Raw genomic sequence first — 20,249 nt, 5'->3', positions numbered from 1 at the left:
ATTATACTAGTTGAACAAACAAGGATATTTATAAAGTGATTATAGTTTTTTTTTTAAAAAAATAAATTGCCCCAAATCCTAATTTTCTAAGTATAGTTAATACAATATAAATGAAACAAATAAATATAAAATAACACTAATACAGCAAAGACTTTATATTACTATTACTTTAGGTCTTAGACTAAGGTTAAAAAATCATAGTTTATTAAGTTATAGTAAAAACAAACATTTTGTAGTTTACAAGTGACTATAGATTTTGGTTCTTACCAGAAAACGTACGTAATCTATTTATATTCAAATAGAATACGGTTTTCTCAAATACGTTATATATAAGTTACAATTTTTAAGTGTAACTGAAATATATTGAAATACTATAATCGACTACCTTATTTGAATGTATAGACTAATATAAATTATACATAACTATATTCTTATGGAAGCTAAAAGGACTAACTTTTAAGAGTAATAATCCATTCTATTCTACCATATTAATCAAAATTACAATAAGATAATCTTGACGCCAAATTAATTGCTTACTTTTAATGGATTTATATATTATTTTTAAAGGCTTAATTCTTAATTTGGTCATTTATTTTATTTAAATTTTCATAAAAGCCTCTAATTATTAGTTTTCTTAATTTAGTTTTTATGTTTTTTAAAAACATCAAATTTAGTTATTTTGTTTTTTTAAATACATTCAATTTAGTCATTTTGATTACATACTGGTTCTTTAATTTTCAACCAACCATTAGCTTGTTTTTTTGTCTTCTTCATCCATTAAGATTTAAAGTTTATCTTTATTAAACCATCATTTATAGTCAAGGAGGAAATTAGCGACAAGCCAAATTTAAAAAATGACCAATTTAATGTTTTTAATAAACTAAAAGACTAAACAACTAGTGTTTATTTTAATGAAATTAGAATACATAATTAAGAATTAAACATTTTTTAAAATAACAAAATTTTCTTCATTTTCATATTATTTTATCTTCAAATAAAAATTATGCTCTTTACTAAAATACATGTTTCACCTTATTTCATCTATTTTCCTTTTTTCTTAACGGTTCCTTTCATTTTCATCCCAATAATTTCTGACTCATGATATTTTACACAGATAGAAAAAACTAATAAAAAATGAATTTTATTATCGTTAATTTATTTAATTTCAGTGTGCGGCGAGTGGCATTTAATTAGAATATAGAAAAAATAATTAATTTTATATTAAAAAATAAAATAATATTATTTAGAGATTATTTTTAAGAGTAGAAGAAATGATTTGTTTGATGATATTAGAAATGCAAAAATGGTTGTGATGTTAAATAAAGTCTTTAAGTGCTTTGATTGGTTGGTGCACACGAGTTTAAGTCTAAAAGCAACACCTAAAATTTGACTAGCATGCAAAAGTGATAAATGCGAATTTCCCTCTTCAAAATTATAGGTGGAAATCAAAAGAACTTGTTAATTGAGGTCAATGGAGACAAATAAATTTGAAAAATTACATAATTATTAGAAAAGTAAAAATGATTATAAAGAAATATTTTTGTTAATGAAAAAATAAAAAGTAAAGAGATCAGAAGTAAATATTTTGAAAAGGATGGAAAGTGGAATCCGAATTGGCAGGAAAGCTTTTTAAGTTTGGGGTTCCCGACAGAGAAAAAAAGGACAGAAGAATTTTCTTTTTTTCTAGCTATGGCTGGTTGGTTTTGCAAATTTGCATCTCATGTGCCATAAGAAGACAGCATATAAACTGCAAAAAGCTAAGAGAATCTTTACAACTCCTTCTTTTTCTGCGATGCCCTCTTCCTCCTTTCCCTCTCATTCAAAACTCCTTTTCATTTCATCTAAAATTAAAATACAAAGTTGTAGCAGTAAGTAGTAAAAGCAGGAGAAGGAGAGGTTTTTTGCGTCTTTGCAGCACCAGAAAAGACTTATAAAAGCTTCGCAAAAGCCCCCAGCTTTTACTCCTTTGTCTCCCATCATAATGCCATAAACTACTCTCTCTTTCTCTTCCTTCTCAATTCTATCTTCAACCTTCCAAAAAAAAATACCTTATTATTTCCAAACAATGATAACCTTGTTGGACCTCTACCATGTTCTCACCGCGGTCGTCCCGCTCTACGTCGCCATGATCCTCGCCTATGGTTCCGTCAAGTGGTGGAAGATCTTCACCCCGGACCAATGCTCCGGGATCAACCGCTTCGTCGCGCTCTTCGCTGTGCCCCTACTCTCCTTCCACTTCATCTCCACCAACAATCCCTACGCCATGAACTACAAGTTCATAGCTGCGGATTCTCTTCAGAAAGCCATAGTCCTCGCCGTGCTCTTTGTCTGGTCCAGAACCAGCTCGAGGGGCTCTCTTGAATGGTCCATCACTCTCTTTTCCCTCTCCACGCTCCCTAACACGCTCGTCATGGGTATCCCATTGCTCAAGGGCATGTACGGGGACGCATCGGGGACCCTCATGGTCCAGATAGTGGTGCTTCAGTGTATCATCTGGTACACTCTCATGCTCTTTTTGTTTGAGTATAGGGGTGCCAAGCTTCTCATAGTGGAGCAGTTTCCCGACACTGCCGGGTCCATTATCTCGTTCAAGGTTGACTCTGATATCATTTCGTTGGACGGGAAGGAACCGCTTCAGACTGAAGCCGAGGTTGGTGACGATGGCAAGCTTCATGTTACTGTCAGGAAGTCTACCAGTTCGCGCTCTGAGATCTTCTCGCGCCGCTCGCATGGTCCTAACTCGGTTTCGTTGACTCCAAGGCCTTCCAATTTAACCAATGCGGAGATTTACTCGCTTCAGTCTTCGAGGAATCCGACGCCGAGAGGGTCCAGTTTCAACCACACGGACTTCTACTCGATGGTGAATAATGGGAGGAACGTGAGTCCGAGGCAGAGTAGTTTTGGGGGGGTGCCGTTTGATGAGGAGAGTGGTGTGAGGGTTAATGGGGGTGCCGGAGCATACCCTGCACCTCACAATGCGGGGATTTTTTCTCCGGTGGGGAAGAAGAAGGGTGGTGGTGGTGGTGGTGGAGAAGGTGGAGGGAAGGATCTTCACATGTTTGTGTGGAGTTCGAGTGCTTCTCCGGTGTCGGAGGGTGGGATCCATGTCTTCAGAGGTGGGGATTATGGAAATGACCAACTTCCTGTTGGTGGGGTGGCTCACCAGAAAGGTTTGCTCTTTTCCATCCCCTTTTGACTTTTGTTTTCAAAGCTTGTTTTGTTTCTATGCTTGGTGCCTGTTCAAACTGTGTGGACTTGTTTAATGTGTTATCCGTCATGCATCTTGCAATAACGTTGCCCGAGTTGGTAGGACCATTATGTGACCTATTTGGCTGGAAGGACAGAAAAGGGAAGAGAAAAAAAAAAGAAAGAAAGAAATTTTGATTTCTTCAATTACAAAAAGTATGTTTCTTTCTTTAATTTTTGGAAATTTATGAAAAAACAAAAAAATCTGGTTTGAAAATATGAAAGCTTTGTCGTTTAAATATTAGCTTTAGTAAACGGAATAAGCACGTCGAATCAAACGAGCAATTTGTTTTCTTTTGACCGTAGCAAACAGGCCTGTAATCTTGTTCAAATGTGACTTCCATAGTTTTGTTGCGAGTGTGCATCCATTGTTTTTGTCTCTTTTGGTTTGGTGTTGAAGTTGGTGTGGGATTTGTTGGACTGACTTGGACTTTCCCTGTGTTGTCTTTTCTGGTATACAATATGTTTTTTGGTCTGTTAATCCTTGAGTGTATCTGATATTTGGTCTTTTCTGGATCCAATAATGGTAATATTTTGTTTAGGGTGTTTGTCATTTTCCCATGTTTTGATTGGGTGGGTATTGTTTTCCACGTTGCTGGTCAGATTATGATGATTTTGGTCACGACGAATTTAGCTTTGGGAACAGAACCGTCGCTAATGGAGTGGAAAAGGAAGGGCCAGTACTGTCGAAGCTTGGCTCAAGTTCGACGGCCGAGCTTCATCCGAAAGGCCAAGGTGAATCCAAAGCTACGTCCATGCCACCCACAAGTGTTATGACAAGACTCATTCTGATTATGGTGTGGAGAAAGCTGATTAGAAACCCCAACACATATTCCAGCCTTTTTGGTCTCACTTGGTCTTTGATCTCATTCAAGTATGCTACCTACGAGTATTCCATGTTTCCAATGATTTTAGGTATACAAGGTGCTAATGTTGTGCTGTGTTATGTGGCAGGTGGAATGTTGTTATGCCCGCTATCGTTGCTCGATCCATATCAATTTTATCTGATGCCGGCCTTGGGATGGCAATGTTTAGCCTTGGTATGTTTTCTGAGAAAAATATCAATCAGCATTGTTGTCTAGTTTTGTTACGGTGATAAGGTCTTGAGATTTGAACTCCTTGGTGGGTTTTGTAGGGTTATTCATGGCATTGCAACCAAAAATTATTGCATGTGGAAACTCGGTTGCTTCCTTTGCTATGGCAGTTCGTTTCCTCACTGGACCTGCTGTCATGGCTGTCGCTTCAATAGTGGTGGGGCTCAGGGGAGTTCTGTTGCACATAGCTATTGTACAGGTAAAAGGGTGTCGTGTCGTGTCGTGTCGTGTCTCAAATTCTTCAATGTAATATCTGCTCTCTATTTCGTGGTTTGTTCAGTGTATTCATCGTTGTATTGCATGTATTTGTAGGCTGCTCTGCCTCAAGGGATTGTCCCTTTTGTGTTTGCTAAGGAATACAACGTTCATCCAGACATCCTTAGCACCGGGTTTGTATCTGTGAACTTGTTATAGTAGATGATTGGATATGATGTTGGCACTAACATTGTGTGTTTGGTTATTTAATATTTTGCAGGGTTATATTTGGGATGCTAATCGCTCTTCCTATCACGCTAGTTTACTACATTTTGCTAGGGCTTTGAAGGAAGGAAAGGAGTAATTGCAGTGGATTACAGTACTACCCTTTTGTTATATTTATAGGTTAATTTTTTTGGCATCCTCTAACAATGGTAGAAGTTAGTGAGAGGGGGGGAGTGACGTTGTAATCTGCAGAGACAGAAAGAATGGTGGTGGTGAGAGTGGGAAGAGAAGGTGATATGATATGATATGATATGATATATTTTAGGGCTATAGCTAGGTGGGTGGGTAGTAGGAAACTTTTGTTTTGACGGTTTTAGCCTTTTTACTGTCTTATATATTTTGGTTGGTTTAATGAAAAAGAGAAAGTGAAGCTTGTTGGTAGTTGTGGACACCTTTCTCTTTCTTTTCACAAGTAGTTCTTTTGTAGGCCAAAAGGAGCATGAGGCCGATCGAGAATCTCGATCTCTATCCTATGCTTGCAAGTGGTTTTGTTTTTCTTCTAAGGGCAAAAAAAGTGCCAAACCAAACTGAACAGCAACTTTTGCTGCCTTGTCTCTTCGGTGCTGTGTTTTTTAGCATTTACCTATTTTTGAATGGCACAGCACAAGTTGTCATCCACGTCGTGGAGTTTAATTTAATTGTGTATTGTTGGAAATTGAAGCTAGTACAGGGCTATGGCTAAGGTTGCTATTATTATTGTCCCTGCTGTTAGCAACTACTACTACTACTACTACTATAACATAGCCTAGCCGCTAATCACAGCTTGCTATAAAGATTGGTCTGCATAGCATATCACATGCTGCTGCACCCTCTCATTGGCTCTTCTTTACTTTCAAAAATCCATGCTTTCTTCACCAATACTCTTTTACTTCAAATCCATCTCTTTCTCAAAGGAATTATCAGAAAATTTATTTTATTACTTATTCAACATTTCTAATATCTTGCAAAAGCACTTTGTGCTGTGGAATTATTACCAATCATTGATGTCATATAGCCACTTCCTCTTGTTACGGATTTTACCATTTTAGGTGCCCTTTTAAATTTTCTTACCACTACTATAAACCAATGCTACACTGAATTATAATTTCCCACGCTTCATTTAATGCTTATTAATTAAAATCCTTTCATTTGTAAATTATTTTAATCGCTCAAATTTCTTCGTAACTTGTGTGAAATACAAGAACTTGGGGGCTTAAAACAAAATCATAAAAATGGTTTTTTAATTTATTGTATGAAACTTAGGTGTTTCGTATTCTCTCCTCAGCCTTATTTTCTACAGATAAATTTTATAATCTGAAAAAGTTAAACACCCAATTAACAATTCGAAATGATATAAAAGTTTACTGGATAACTAAACCAGCGACCAAATTCTAAGCTGTGTAAACGTTTTAATCATATTAATGAAAATGCGTCCAGAGAGGTCAAAATGATATTAATTTTTCCAAGGATTCAATTAAAAATAATTCAAAGTTGAGGGAGGTAATTACAATTTTTAAAATATGGATGACCTTAAAGTACAGTCTTGCCGTGGGAATTATAATTATAATTCAATTGTTCACAAGTATATTTTTATGACACTTCCTATATATTATATACACATTATAATTCTCAAAACAAAGATCTAAAAAAATATTCCTTAATATAATAAACAATATATGAAAAAAAAACATTCTCTATTAAATTTCCTTTTCCAACTAAATTGTGAAACGTAAGCTACTTAATTGGGCACAGAATTTCTACAAATTTTGGTTGATATATTTATTATTATATTATAAAATATGAGTTATCATTCTAAAAGTAATTTTAATAGTTAATGTCTTTTTCTTAAAATTACATGACTTTTCTTGTATTGAACATTTAATGATTTTGTAATTCTCTAATTTTAGCCCAATTTAACATTTTAATTTAAATCTCAGATACGCTTTTCTTAATAAAAGATAAATGTGCTAAGCCATCACAATACTAAATAAATCCCAATACTATTCAAAGTGAACATCTTTTTTGTTCGGATGAATTAAGTTTGAATATTAACTTAATCTTAGTCAATGGTAACTCGAAATTATTTAATTTTTTTTTGTCTATTTCTTATCAATAAATATATTATTAGTGGTAGAGTCACTTACATAAACATTATTTTTTTAAGTCAATAAAGATTAAGAAGTTAAAGCATGTTTGTTAATGACTTTTGTGTGTGTTTTGTTGAGTTAAAGATTTATGCTCTTAACACTTTTTCTTGATTTTGAGGTAACATTTCTTTTGGAAGTTAGTGACGTTTAAGGGATTGGTTAATGGGCCGTTGGTGGTCCATGATGGACCACTTACTATATATATTATACACATTTCTATCTCAAATAAAGTTAATTTTAATTATCATATGTACATTTTTTTTTCAATTACATATATATTCGTATTCCTTTGTTTCTTTTTTCCTTTTAAATATGCATTTCACATAGCATATGAGAGAAAAAAAAGGGATAAAATCTTTCCAATATAGTTTTTCATAATTTTTTATTTTTATAACTTGTATATAAATTGATTTTAGATTAATGAAAAACTTATATTATTTTATTTTATTAAGAGAATTTATGAAAAAAAAATTATTTACTTTTAAGTTTTGATGAAGATTGGACTTGGGTTTCAAATTCTTATTCCACTTTCTATCTAATATATTAACACAACCACTCTTTTTTTAGATGAATATGACTTGCTATATTTTTTAGGATAATGATATTTAGATAACATTTTTTTGATAACATTTGAATATCATCTACGTATCATTCTGTGATTAGTCCAAAATTACTTCATAATCAATAATAATAGTCATAAATAACACCATGAACCAATCACAGAATGACACATAGATGATGTTTAAGTATGGTTAAAAAAATGTTGTCTAAGTATCATTATCCTATTTCTTATTCTATAATGTGCTTTTCATAATCATTCATAAGCAAAGTGACGAGGCACAATATTAATTAGGTTTAATTATTCCTTTGTTTGATTGATGTAAAGTTTGAAGTTGGTTCTACTTTACTTTTTGTTACTTTTTGTTTCAAGTGTGTTTTAATTTTTGAAATAGTGTTTGTATTAGATTTTAAAAAAATATATTAACAGTGACACTCTGACAATGTTAAGTTTTAACACATATCATAATGTTAACAAAGTTAATATATATATATATATATATATATATATATATTATATATATATATATATATTTTTTTTTTGTAAAAAAAGACTAAAACAATTTTTCAAAAGTAAAGATGTAACTAAAACAAAAAGTAAAGCGAAAAGTTTAAAACTTTACAATATTAAAAAATAAGCGAGTAATTATGCTTATTAATAATATCATGGTTTTAGAAAATGGTTCGCAGTTTCCCATGATGTGAAAAGATTACAATAGAACGGCAATCAGAATTCAAAGGCATCATTGATGCTTGCAATAGTGTTAGAAAAAGTAAGATTAAAAGAAACAGAAATAAATATATAGTCGTGAATGATGTTCAAACCTGAGTTATGTTGAATTATTTAAGAGCAATAAAGTTTTGGTTTGACTCATCCTATTCAAACTTGAGTTAGATTGAGTCGTTAAGATCCATAAAGTTTTCTCATGTTCAGTTTAAGATAACTAGTTAGAATTGAACCGTGATGTTTTTTATAAATAAATTAATAACTCAAATGTTCAAACTGAGCACAAATTGTTCAATACAATTGATACACAGACAAACTCTATAAGCAGAAAACCAGTTGTCTCTGCAAAAAGACATGAAAAAGAAATAGAAAGGAAATCTTCAACATAGAACATGATCACCTAAAACACCCCAAATGACTGAACCATGGTTTGAATATGTTAACATTCAACATCTCATCTTATCCGTTTGACACTTTCAAAAGGGTGCTAAAAAGTCTTTGAATTTATGATAAACTTTTTCTGTACAATACAATACAATACAAGTGCTGTTTAATATTAATTTCATGAACCAACCTCACAAATTTGTTTATGGTTTTCTGCTACTGGCTCACCTTTGTTCTCGAGTAATAATAATACCTACATCACACTAAAGCCACTTTCATGATGTTGAATAATTTCAGGCATTCTGAAAGGCCGCATTTTCTGTTAAAGCAAAGCTGAGAGAGTTGATGAAAGAAGAAGGATGATGACACACAAATGTGAATGAGAAGAGCAATATTGAATAGTATAATTCCACTCCACGCCCGCAAATTTAGTCAATGATAGCTGAAAGTGATGAACTAAAAAGTGCTTTTCTGTGTGTATGACACCAATCTCAATCAAAGCAGGTATTGTCTGTCGTGCAGGTATATAAAAGGGCCACAAACTTTTTCGCCCTCTCTTTTGATTTGCTCAAGTCAGAAAAGCTCAATAAACTATTGTAAGCTTGTGAATATAATGATGAAACCAGTTTCATTCCCCTCATATTTTAGTCATGTTTCAAAGAATGTGCAGCACATGCGTGTGCCACTTAAATCAGTACTTACTCAGGCCTATGCACTGCTACTTTTCCTTTTTTTTTTTTCTCTCTTCTGTTCATCATGTTTTGTTTGTAATGAAGTTACTTTGTTGAATAATAGGTGGAACTTATTGATTGGCATGTTGGATGAAGCAATAATGCCCTTCTACTCACTACAAAATGCATAGAAGCTGTAAAGTCAAAGCTGGAAACCATTGTATATTGTATAGACCATGAAGTTTGGTTTGTTATAAACTTAAATGAAATTAGCCCGTTGTGGGTGGAGTGTAAATAGTTAATGACTTAGCAATTTATAGTTGTTTTAGTCTGTTCTAAGTACAAAGATAAAAAGATTATAGGTTTATAAGTTGTACTGTTGACAACATGAATAAAACAATAATAATAAGAGATGAATCAAGTTTTTTCACAATAAAGAACTTGTTAACTTAAGTGTCAGAATGAAAAAAGAAAGTCTTATAAATAATGCGTTTGTGACCAAGTTAACAAAGGTAATTAATTATGACAATTGTAATCTCCAAACAAAGATCTTTCTTAGTTTCAATAAAATATGGAGGTGCTAGGAAATGGTCACAAAGAGTAAAAAAACCCTAGGAATTGATCGAATGCTCAGTTGAACATGTTGAAAGCAGCACGCTTGAAGAATAAGGCAACCCTGTAGATATTGTACTAAGTTGTTGATGAGTTCAGCTTTGAGAAGATTGTAAGTATCAAATCTTTAAAAAGAAATATGGAATATATTGGAGAAGACGTATATAGGGGATGGCCAAGTGAAGTAGCCGAATACATAACATGGAAATGAAAGAGATAAAAGAAGTAGTGGAGTACATAACTTGGGTTGAAACTGTGGCGAACAAACTCGGTAGAAATGAAAAGATGTTACTCGCGAGCCGAGTTGTGGAGAAGATCTTGAGGTCATTGAAGGTAGAGGAAGCAATTTTGGTGGTAAAAGTCAAGGACCGGAAGAGGAAAAAGATAACAAATCAACCAACAAAAGTGGCATAGAAGAGGACAAAGTCCATGGAGAGGAGGTCAGTTGAGAAACTCAAATGTTAATTGCTTTAATTGTGACAAATATGACCATTATGCAAAAGACTGTTACTCATACAAGTGTTTCAATTGTGATAAGGTTAGACATTTTGCAAATGAGTGTTGATCTAAGAGTGGAAAGGAAGAGACAACTAACTTGCAGAAGAAGTTGAAGAAGAAACACATTGCTTATGATGTCATGTAGTTGAAGGGATAAGCAAAAGTAAGTGGACAACTTGATAAGACAACTAAGTACAGTGAAGAACTTGACACGATAATCAAGTAACGTGAATAGGTCGACCAGACAACTAAGTAGGTTATCGAGGTTGGTAAGAAATGCGAATAGCCTAGACAATGAGTATAAGCATATGAAAAGTTCAAATAGCTCAATGTAGCTAGTGAACAACTTAGATAGCTCAATGGAAAGCCTAGGTAACTCAGTGGAGTGTGTTAGTAGCTTAGATAAATTAAAGGAGCAAGTGCTAGAAAGCTCAATGTTGCATCTATATAGTTCAGAAATCTTAGACATATGTGAAGATGAGCTTGTTTTTGAAAGGTTAGAGATTGCAAAAGGTGATTTGCAACAACAAATTGAAATGAGGTTAGAGGAAATGCAATTATACAAGCAAGCTTGGAGAGAAGGAAGCAAACTTTGTAGAAGCCACATTTGGAACTCGAACAAGATGTTTCAAGATTTCATTAACAGTTGCAAGCTGAGAAGGAAAGAGTTGCACTGAAAGTGCAAGATGAGAACTGACAACTTGAAATGGAAGAGGAAATCGGTGTGATTTAGCATAACAATAAATAGGCATGTTTCAATATCTTAAAAGGAGTTGGACCTATTGATAGGAACTTAGTTTAATAAGAAGTACGTCATCGAGAATGCAAAGAATGAATCGGTTACTAAGAGAGCATATAACAAATTGGTCATAGTGAAAGAGAAATACATTTGGACATAAACAAAATAAAAGCAAAGTCAATTATAAAGAAAGCAAAAAACTCAACTATTCATAAAAGGGGAAAACATGGTGTGAAAGGAGTTACTGAGAAGTCTCGATGAAGAATAGAATGATCGAAATAGAGAATTAAACTTAAATGTATTAATCATTGTGGATTGTTCATATACTAACCATTAAAATCTATGTAATTAATGAATTAACCGTCTATAATATTTTTGTCTATTTTCATTACAATGTATAAAATTGTATAATTATATAAAACAATAACAATAGTGAATTAAATTTTTTTTACAATAAAAAGCTTGTTATTTACTTAAACAGATAAGAAAAAGGGCCAAAGAAATTCTATGAATCATAAAATGGAAATTTTTTTCTTCCAACAATCAATTTACTTCATATATTCCCTTATCTTCTTATGAACATGATTCATTAATGTTTCAAAATGTTGTTTTAGACTGTGAAAGATTTGTGTTAAATAAATTATACAGATTATAGTGTAAAGAAGGTGGATGTTTGAGTATTTAAATAATGAAGAATGAAAGTAAACGATAATGAGGCAAGCACTAATGTTATGAAAATATAAATAATTGGCTTAGAGCTTAAGTGGAGTAGATATGAAATGCAGTGATATTGATTGGTGAGAAGGGAAAAATTTTAGGTTCTTGTGGCTTTAATTTGATGGTACGAACAGTTTATAACAAGTGGAAAAAGCTAAAGAAACACAGAGGCACCGTCGAATCTCGTGGATTTGACCGACCAATGTACCTAAAAAAGTCTATCACTACTCAGGATTTTATGTGGCACAAAATTAATTACACATTTTCAATTAACTCAACTTTCCACCAAAATAATTACACTTTATTTCTATCATATATATATATATATATATATATATATATATATATATATATATATAATCTTTTTAAGTTTACATTGTAAATTTTTCATTTCAATTACTGTACTTTTATTAATATAACTTGATTTCAAATTCTTTTATGTGATTGTATTATATATGACTAGCTTTACATATAAACATAGTATTAATTCAAGGTTGTCTAGTGAGTTGGATCCCCTCTCACATGTGAGACAAAGTGTGATGTTTTAAGGCTTTTTATCTTTTCCAACTTTTGAGAAGGGCTATGGAGATTTTGGGATGCCAACTTTGTACACATGCTCTTTGTTTATTACTCTATTATTAAAAATAATGTTCTATATAAAGTTCATCTTTCTTTGGAAATAAAGTTTGAAAATCAACTTTTCTATTCTTATTTACTTTTTTAAAAGTTAATTGTATATTAATGTTTAATTTTTAATAGGCAAACATGATATTAAAGAAAAAAATATGTATTGTGAGGTATAATGAGAAGTTTTTTAGGTTAAAATAATTTTTTATCCTATATTTTTTATAAAAAAAATCAATTGTTAATAATTTTTATTTGATTTATTTTAATCTTTTAGTTTTTAAAAAAAATGATGTAATTAGATATTTTTGTTAAATTGACGACATATATATGTTAAAATGTATAGCAAAATCATTGTACTTACTTAAAAAATAAAATTAATTTGAATAAATAGACTTCTAATGAAAACAATCTAATTAAATTATCTTAAAATTAAAAAAAATTAAATTGAACTAAATAAAAATTAGGAATCTTATTAAATATTTTTATAAGAATTAAAAGGAAAAAAATATTTTACCTTTTTTTTAGTGTATTTGAAGGTGTTTGACATTTCCAAATAGGAGAGGGTGGTGAATGGATTAGAAAGAAGCCCACCAGACAAGTGGGAACATGGACCTAATCAAAACCCTAAAACGCAATTCAAAATAACAACAAAAGGTAGCCCTAATTATGAGAAAAAAAAAATACATCTTTTTAGGGTTTTTTCTTTTTTCCTTCTTTGAACGTCTAATATGCCTCCTTATTTAAATCAATTAGTTCAAACATGGAAACACCATAATTTTATGTTTTTTAAGGTATTATAACTTTTCTGGCTTTCTCTCTTCAACATAGCTGATATAGTGACATATCATGGCCATTCAGTGGATTCAAGCTAATTGACAACGATAAGCTCTACCAATGAAAATCATAGGCTCTGAAAATAACCTATAATGATGAGATCATGTAGCTTTTTGAATTCCCTGTTAAAAGTTACTTTTTTGGAAGAAAGATGTAATTTCTCTAGTAAAAACAATTATAATTTATTATACTTGTTTTAATTTTAAATGATTCAGTTTACAAAAAATATATTTTATTATACAGTTTTTCTTTTTCATTTTAAAAAGATAAAATCTATATATGGTCAAATATACGAGGTTTCTTTAATTTTGGGTAAGTAAATTGAGCAAATTCCATGTCAAAATTTTCATAATTCAAAGAAATTCCCAAATATGTAACACCTAAGTTAAATTATCATAAAGGTTAATTAACTCTGCATAAAATATTAGTGATATGACACAGAATTTTAGAATTCATGAATCCCTCCTTATTTTATCTATTATACAAAGTCTAGTGTATGAATCTTACTTCTGACTTGATATTTTATGTTACTTAGATTATCAACTAAGGTTAAAATATGTATTTTTTTTTGGTGATGAATTCTTATACTTAATATTATTATAATCACAATACTATTCTAAGTACACTCATACCTAACTCCAATTAATCATCATACCATTCCACATATCTAAACAAAACATTCACCATTGTTTATATTCATTGATCAAATACAATCTCATCACATATATATTCATTCATATATGCATTTATACACCACCAACACATCATTACATATCATTATATGTGCATTGCTTGAGCGAGATACTATCCTTTAAGAGATTTGTCTTCTCTAATAAAGGAAAACTTCTCACTTTCTCAAGTTAATTGAGTGATATCAAACACAAAGAAAAAAAAATGTTTATTTGACTTCGATCTCACTCATAGTGAGCCATTCCAAAAGAGAAGAAGACTTCACTCATGCATGGCTTTCTTAATTGAAATACATGAATTGGCACACAATTCATGAAATTCCAAAACATCAACCAAAAATGTGACTTAATTATCAGATCATTTTTTGCTTAAACAGTGAAAATCTTAAAAAAGAGAGTTCTTTCATGGATGGGAAAAATTACCACTTGACCATGATGTTGATAAGGATATGTGATCTCTTGAAAAAAATAGGTTTATTATAAGAAAAATACAACTTACTCAAATCAAGACTATCATTATAGATTGTCTTGATTTATCTATTATTGTATCATGCGAGGTGTAATTTGTTTACAAAATAAGTCTAGAATCTTAAACAAAATTCAAAAGGTTTAAACTGAAATGAACTATAAATTAGCTTTAAATCTATTTGTGGACATTTGAAAAATATTTTTTTTTATTTAGTTTAATTCACATCTCTTAGTGTAAATTAACCATGTTTCCATAATAACACTTTTGAATGTAATTCAGTGGGAAAAATCAGAACCCAGAAGCTTGATAGAGTGAAAAACAATATTGATATTACCATAATCTGATATACACCCCTTTGCTTTTGTCAAAGAAGAAGAATGGTTCTTAAAAGCAAACTGTAAGCATGAAGTGGATGAAAGAGCAATGAAATCTATTTTAAAATTCATTTTCAAATAAAACCACTTTATTTTTTTCTAAAGTAATTTGATTTTAATTTGCAAACTATTGGTAACATGATTCTATTTTTCACTAATCAAACTTGAGGCTACATATGTTGTACTAAATAATCATTATTCACATGGTTGTGATAGTTTGGAAATTTTAAGACCAATTCGAAGTTGTTCAAAATCAATTTTAAAACCTTTTTAATTTAATTGATACCAGTTTCAAAATTAGATTTTAAACAGATTTAAACTAGTTTGTGTTGAAATCCTCCATCATCTTTTGATTGTTTTATAGGGAAATGAAATCCATTAAGCCTCGTTAGGATCAGAGAAAGATTAAGGAACACTAATTTAAGCCAATGTATAAGCCATGTTATTATTTTTAGTTAGGATAAATTTGTCACATTGGTCCAATACACTATTAAAATATCAGTTCAAAAAAATTAGTCTTATTACTCGATTATTTGCTTTGATGAGATGTTGTATCCAGGTAGGGTAGGATTGGATTTTTTGAATTATAATTATAAATTAAGGGTAAGGTCACTTAGGTTAATGCCATATGTTTCCATTTTTTTTCAATCATAGTTATATAGTTATGAATTTATATAAGTTATGATTAATAAAAAAAATATGATTGTTTAGGTCTTAATTAGTATTTTAAAATCATGATTGGACACTAAAAAGTTAATAATGATTATAATTGATTAATTGTGTACTACTACATTGGCTTGTTTAAATAATATTGAGAAAATTAATTGACAATATAGAAAATTTATTAACCTACTTCAAAAAATAAATTTTAAATTGTTGTAGTTATTTATTATAAGAGCTTGATGAAAATACCTAAAATTGTTTATTTTGTCAGAAGAGATTTGAAAATTAGATTACTTATTTTATTAAAAAATTAATAATCTCAAGGTTATTTCATAAGAGGTAAATAATGTTTGAGTAAGAAAGATGATGGAGAATTAAGCTCAAAATACCTAACTAAATTGAAACAATTTGGTATATGTATTGATAAAGTTAATAAATTTGTGTTATATTAAAATGTAACGAAGGAATATTGACATGAGAAATGTTGAGTATTAATTCTTTAATTGAAAAGAGAGAAGATTAATAGATTCGAGTGTTAGTAAAATTTATAATTTGAATAGATTTTAATGAACTTAAAGAAATTAAAAAAAAAAAATATGTTTATTGTGTTGTGTGGATAAAGTGAAGAAGAGATTTGACGTGGAAAAGAAATATAAGATTAATAAATTAAAAATGGTAAGAAAGAAAGAAAAAATGGGCACCGAAAGGGAAATTGGAAGGCGAAGGGTATTTGATTGTTTGAATTTGGTGAGTAGAATGGTTATGGGTCAGTCAAAAAGTGCAATCATAAGCATCACTTCACCTTCCTCTTCACCACCACAAAAACTCTAAACTCTTTTCTTCCCTTCTTATTCATTCATTCCCCTTTCCTTCTTCTCACACCTATCTACCCTATCTTCTTCTTCTTCATGCACCACTCACCCATGGACAACTCTCACCTTCTTCAATTCCTTCCAAACACCACCACCACCACCACCACCACCACCACCTCCAACCCCTTCTTCCACACTCCTCCTCACACCACCAACATCATGCACCTCTCTAATAACTCTTCCTCCAATCACTTCTACCCCTTTCATGTCTCCCAAATTACCCCAACACCCTCCCACCATGATAGAGCCCTTGCTGCCATGAAGAACCACAAGGAAGCTGAGAAGAGAAGGAGGGAGCGAATCAACTCCCACCTCGATGAGCTTCGCACTCTTCTCCCTTGCAATTCCAAGGTATACATTACTTTACACTCCTTATGCAATTCCTAACAACACCCTTATCTAACCTATCTACCTTTCTTCAATATCTTTCTCATTATTAAATTCATACTGTGCTTGTTTTCTCACACCTTGTATTATTCTCAAAGGTTCCATACTTTTTGACCACCAAAGCTAAATGGGCGTCTTTTACTTTACTACACTTTAATTGCCATGAAATATGTATCTATGGATATGTACTTGGCATACATAAAATCCAAATTCTTAGCTGCATTAGATTCTCATTACTCATGTCATGTTTCAAAAGGAAATCCCAATGACTTTGGGAAAGTGAGTTTGCTTTTACCAACATGCGATATGATGGTTGTTTGTAATTTTTGGTTCTTCAGACGGACAAGGCTTCGCTTCTTGCGAAGGTTGTGCAGCGAGTGAAGGAATTGAAGCAGCAAACGTCGGAGATAACGGAGCTGGAGACGGTTCCGTCGGAAACAGACGAGATCACGGTGCTTTCCACCGGCGGGGACTACGGCAGCGATGGGAGGCTGGTGTTCAAGGCCTCGCTGTGCTGCGAGGACCGCTCCGACCTCATTCCTGACCTCATAGAAATCCTGAACTCGCTTCACCTGAAAACCCTCAAAGCAGAAATGGCCACGCTCGGAGGAAGAACGCGCAACGTTCTCGTGGTTGCTGCAGACAAAGAACACAGCATCGAATCCATCAATTTCCTTCAGAACTCGCTCAAGTCCTTGCTAGACAGGTCCAATTCCAGCGACAGATCGAAACGTCGCCGTGGCCTAGACCGAAGGCTAATGTCTTAAGCGGACACAGACACACAGACACACAAATCTTGTATTTCCGTAACTACACGTGCAAATGCATGCTTGCAAGCATAGCCCTTAATGTGTTTGTTTATGTAAAGGGAGTTGAACTAAGACGGATTACATTATATGATTTTATATTATAATTGTTTAGGTTGTTATTAAGGTAGTTAGGTAGGTAGTTAGGGTTTGTGTGGTGTTTGTTTGGAATCTTTGCATGTGAACTTAGTGTTGCATGTAAGTAGGAGAAACAGGATGGTGAGAATCTGAGAGGAGAAAGGAATGGGGTTTTGTTTAATTACGTGCTGTGCAAGTTGTGGCTTGTGACAGTGAGAGAAAGGAGCCTGTCTGTTCTGTAAAAGCAATGCTTCTGTGAGTTTCCAAGCTGTAGAAAATGGCATATTCGTTTCTCTTTCATGCCCTTTCTTTCTCACATATCTATCTGCTTTGTGACTGTATGTCGTTGTTTTTCCTTTTGCACAGTTTACACTGATTCTAAAGAAGCAACTGGGTGGGGAAACATGGAATGCCTGTGTGTTGGGAACTGGGTTTTGGGATGGATATTGTAGCTCATCAGGTTTGTTGCTGTAACGGATGCTGAGGTTTTACTCACAACGTTAGTTTTGTGATTAACTCTTTCTTAAATAATTAGACACTGATCTGTTAAAATATAATTAAAGAGTAATAATGTATAGAAGGTGAAATTTGACAAGTGGTGATGAAATACGTAAAGAATAAAGTTATCTGAGTATTATTACAGCAGTGTTTTTGCGTGTGAGACAGTGAAATGACAAGGGGCTGCAAATGGACAGGGGTTTTGGTCCATGGAAGTGGAAGAATGTGTTGTGTTTCCAAATCTTGCTTTTGGGGGGAGAAAAAGGAGAAAAGGTGTTGTGAGTGGTCGGAGAAAGAGAGCAAGGTCATTGCAAGAATCAGAAGTAGTTCTGCTTCTGCTTCTGCATATCATGTTAAAAGGCTGTTTAATTAATCTCAGTCCGTGTATAATTGATGGGGTGGGGAATAAATTTATGCGAAAAAAAATAAATGGTCAGAAATTGTATTCTTGCCCAGGGCTTCAGGTGTCAGTGCAGAGAATGTACTGAGCTTTTGTTCTCAATTTGTTTATTAACATATACAAATGACTCTATATGTGCAGATAAACATCTGATTAACGTTTTAATTTTGCTGTCAATTTGTTCTGACATGATACAAATGATTCTACATATATGTTGTGGCTGAACTGACAATCTTATCTAAATGGTTTTTAGTTTGTTTTGAGAAGTTGAGAATGTCAAAAAGAACAAAAAGGTTTGAGTTGAGTACTATACTAATATGCTTTATTGCTTTGGTTAAACCATTACCATATATATATATACACTTTAATCCATTGCTAGGATCTTACACATGACTGAGAAATTTCGTCCATTTTTTTTAACAATGCATTAGTGAAATTAATCTGAAAGTCTTTTTCTTTCATTCGAGATTCTTGCTATCTGAATTTTCAAACTTATCTAAGTCTATTTGGATGGGTCCATTTAAAAAGAGCAAAACTCTTTCGGCTAAAAACCTTATTTGAAAAACAATTTACTTGACCACTTGTGGGGTTAATCTAAAGTATATAATATTTAGATTTACACAGGTGTTATCACATTTTTCCTAATATTTTTTTATTATGGATGAAAAATTACTAAAAGCTGTAAAATATTTTGCAAGTTTGTTTCTTATTTATATTTTCTTTATAAACTTGTAGTCTTAAATATAAATATATCTTCTCTAATTTAATAGCCTTATATAAATTTCAATGAAGAAGAGATTGTGTTAAAAGAAAGAATAAGTGGTAAAATGTATTATAACACAAATTGTGATATGAAATAAAAGGCGTTATGCATGCATGATTAAGTGGCAAGAGAAATGCAATTTTTGATATGAATGGTTGAAAAAGAAGGTGAAAGTGTAGAAATGAGAAAATTGATTTATTAATTGATTTCCTTTTGGAAAAGTTTGAGTGTGTTGCATGGTATGTTGCAGCTTAGGGTCATAAAATGTGTAGTAAAATATCAAATCAAAATCATGTACTTACAAATCTGCATACCTTCATCATTACATTCTTTCTTTCTCTTCCTTTTTTCTCACCACACATTCCTACAATTACAAACAATTAACAATTAAGCACAGGAGTTATTTAAAGCTTTTAAAATGAACAGTAATATCATATGTCATTGGATTTTAGCATTGATTAAGGATGCAATCTAAAGACAAAAATCAAATAATTGCTAAATCTCATAATAATTACCTATTATGCAAATTATAATAGTGTTTGGATCAACGAATGATACGCCTTGTCACTTTTTTCTGTTCCTGTTTGTGTTTAGGTTCTCATTCATTTAAAACAAGTCTTTTTGAAATTTAAGTCTAAAGAGCTGCAATGCATGGTTTTATCAACTTTTTTAATAATAATAATAATAAAAACAAAACCTACCACACATTGTGATTCTTTGTGTTCTGAATAGTACCCAAATTCAGAAACTCCTAAAACATTTTTAACATCATGAATCTCAAGGGAAGAGAGAAGAAAAAAGATAAAAAATCTGTGAGAAAGATTGAAGGGAGTATTAAAAATATTTTTTAGCAAGCAATATATATATATATATATATATATATATATATATATATATATATATATATATATATATATATATATATATATATATAATA

The 20,249-nt window shown here is 31.9% G+C and overlaps 2 protein-coding genes across 2 annotated transcripts; both read left to right on the top strand.

Moving 5' to 3' along the window:
* Window positions 1-1,712: 1,712 nt before the first annotated feature.
* Window positions 1,713-5,452, top strand: LOC106753986 (probable auxin efflux carrier component 1d). The gene is made up of 6 exons (XM_014635907.2): window positions 1,713-3,170; window positions 3,850-4,120; window positions 4,201-4,286; window positions 4,382-4,539; window positions 4,653-4,729; window positions 4,816-5,452. Exons 1-6 carry the CDS (start codon window positions 2,066-2,068, stop codon window positions 4,880-4,882), a joined length of 1,764 nt encoding a protein of 587 aa, XP_014491393.1. The 5' UTR covers window positions 1,713-2,065; the 3' UTR covers window positions 4,883-5,452.
* Window positions 5,453-16,308: 10,856 nt separating this feature from the next.
* Window positions 16,309-17,955, top strand: LOC106753810 (transcription factor bHLH106-like). Its single transcript, XM_014635666.2, has 2 exons — window positions 16,309-16,731; window positions 17,106-17,955. Exons 1-2 carry the CDS (start codon window positions 16,417-16,419, stop codon window positions 17,532-17,534), a joined length of 744 nt encoding a protein of 247 aa, XP_014491152.1. The 5' UTR covers window positions 16,309-16,416; the 3' UTR covers window positions 17,535-17,955.
* Window positions 17,956-20,249: the final 2,294 nt, after the last annotated feature.

This window comes from Vigna radiata, unplaced genomic scaffold (genome assembly GCF_000741045.1).
Source record: "Vigna radiata var. radiata cultivar VC1973A unplaced genomic scaffold, Vradiata_ver6 scaffold_7, whole genome shotgun sequence".
Lineage (NCBI taxonomy): Eukaryota > Viridiplantae > Streptophyta > Magnoliopsida > Fabales > Fabaceae > Vigna > Vigna radiata.
This window is presented reverse-complemented; position numbering and strand designations above follow the sequence as displayed.

What these genes read in the sequence shown, in the direction of transcription:
- LOC106753986 (XM_014635907.2), top strand. Translation starts at nt 2,066, where the DNA reads ATGATAACCTTGTTGGACCTCTACCATGTTCTCACCGCGGTCGTCCCG. An exon ending in TGGGGTGGCTCACCAGAAAG is followed by an intron (nt 3,171 to 3,849) that starts GTTTGCTCTTTT and finishes GTTGCTGGTCAG; the next exon opens with ATTATGATGATTTTGGTCAC. An exon ending in CCAGACATCCTTAGCACCGG is followed by an intron (nt 4,730 to 4,815) that starts GTTTGTATCTGT and finishes AATATTTTGCAG; the next exon opens with GGTTATATTTGGGATGCTAA.
- LOC106753810 (XM_014635666.2), top strand. Translation starts at nt 16,417, where the DNA reads ATGCACCACTCACCCATGGACAACTCTCACCTTCTTCAATTCCTTCCA. An exon ending in TTCTCCCTTGCAATTCCAAG is followed by an intron (nt 16,732 to 17,105) that starts GTATACATTACT and finishes TTGGTTCTTCAG; the next exon opens with ACGGACAAGGCTTCGCTTCT.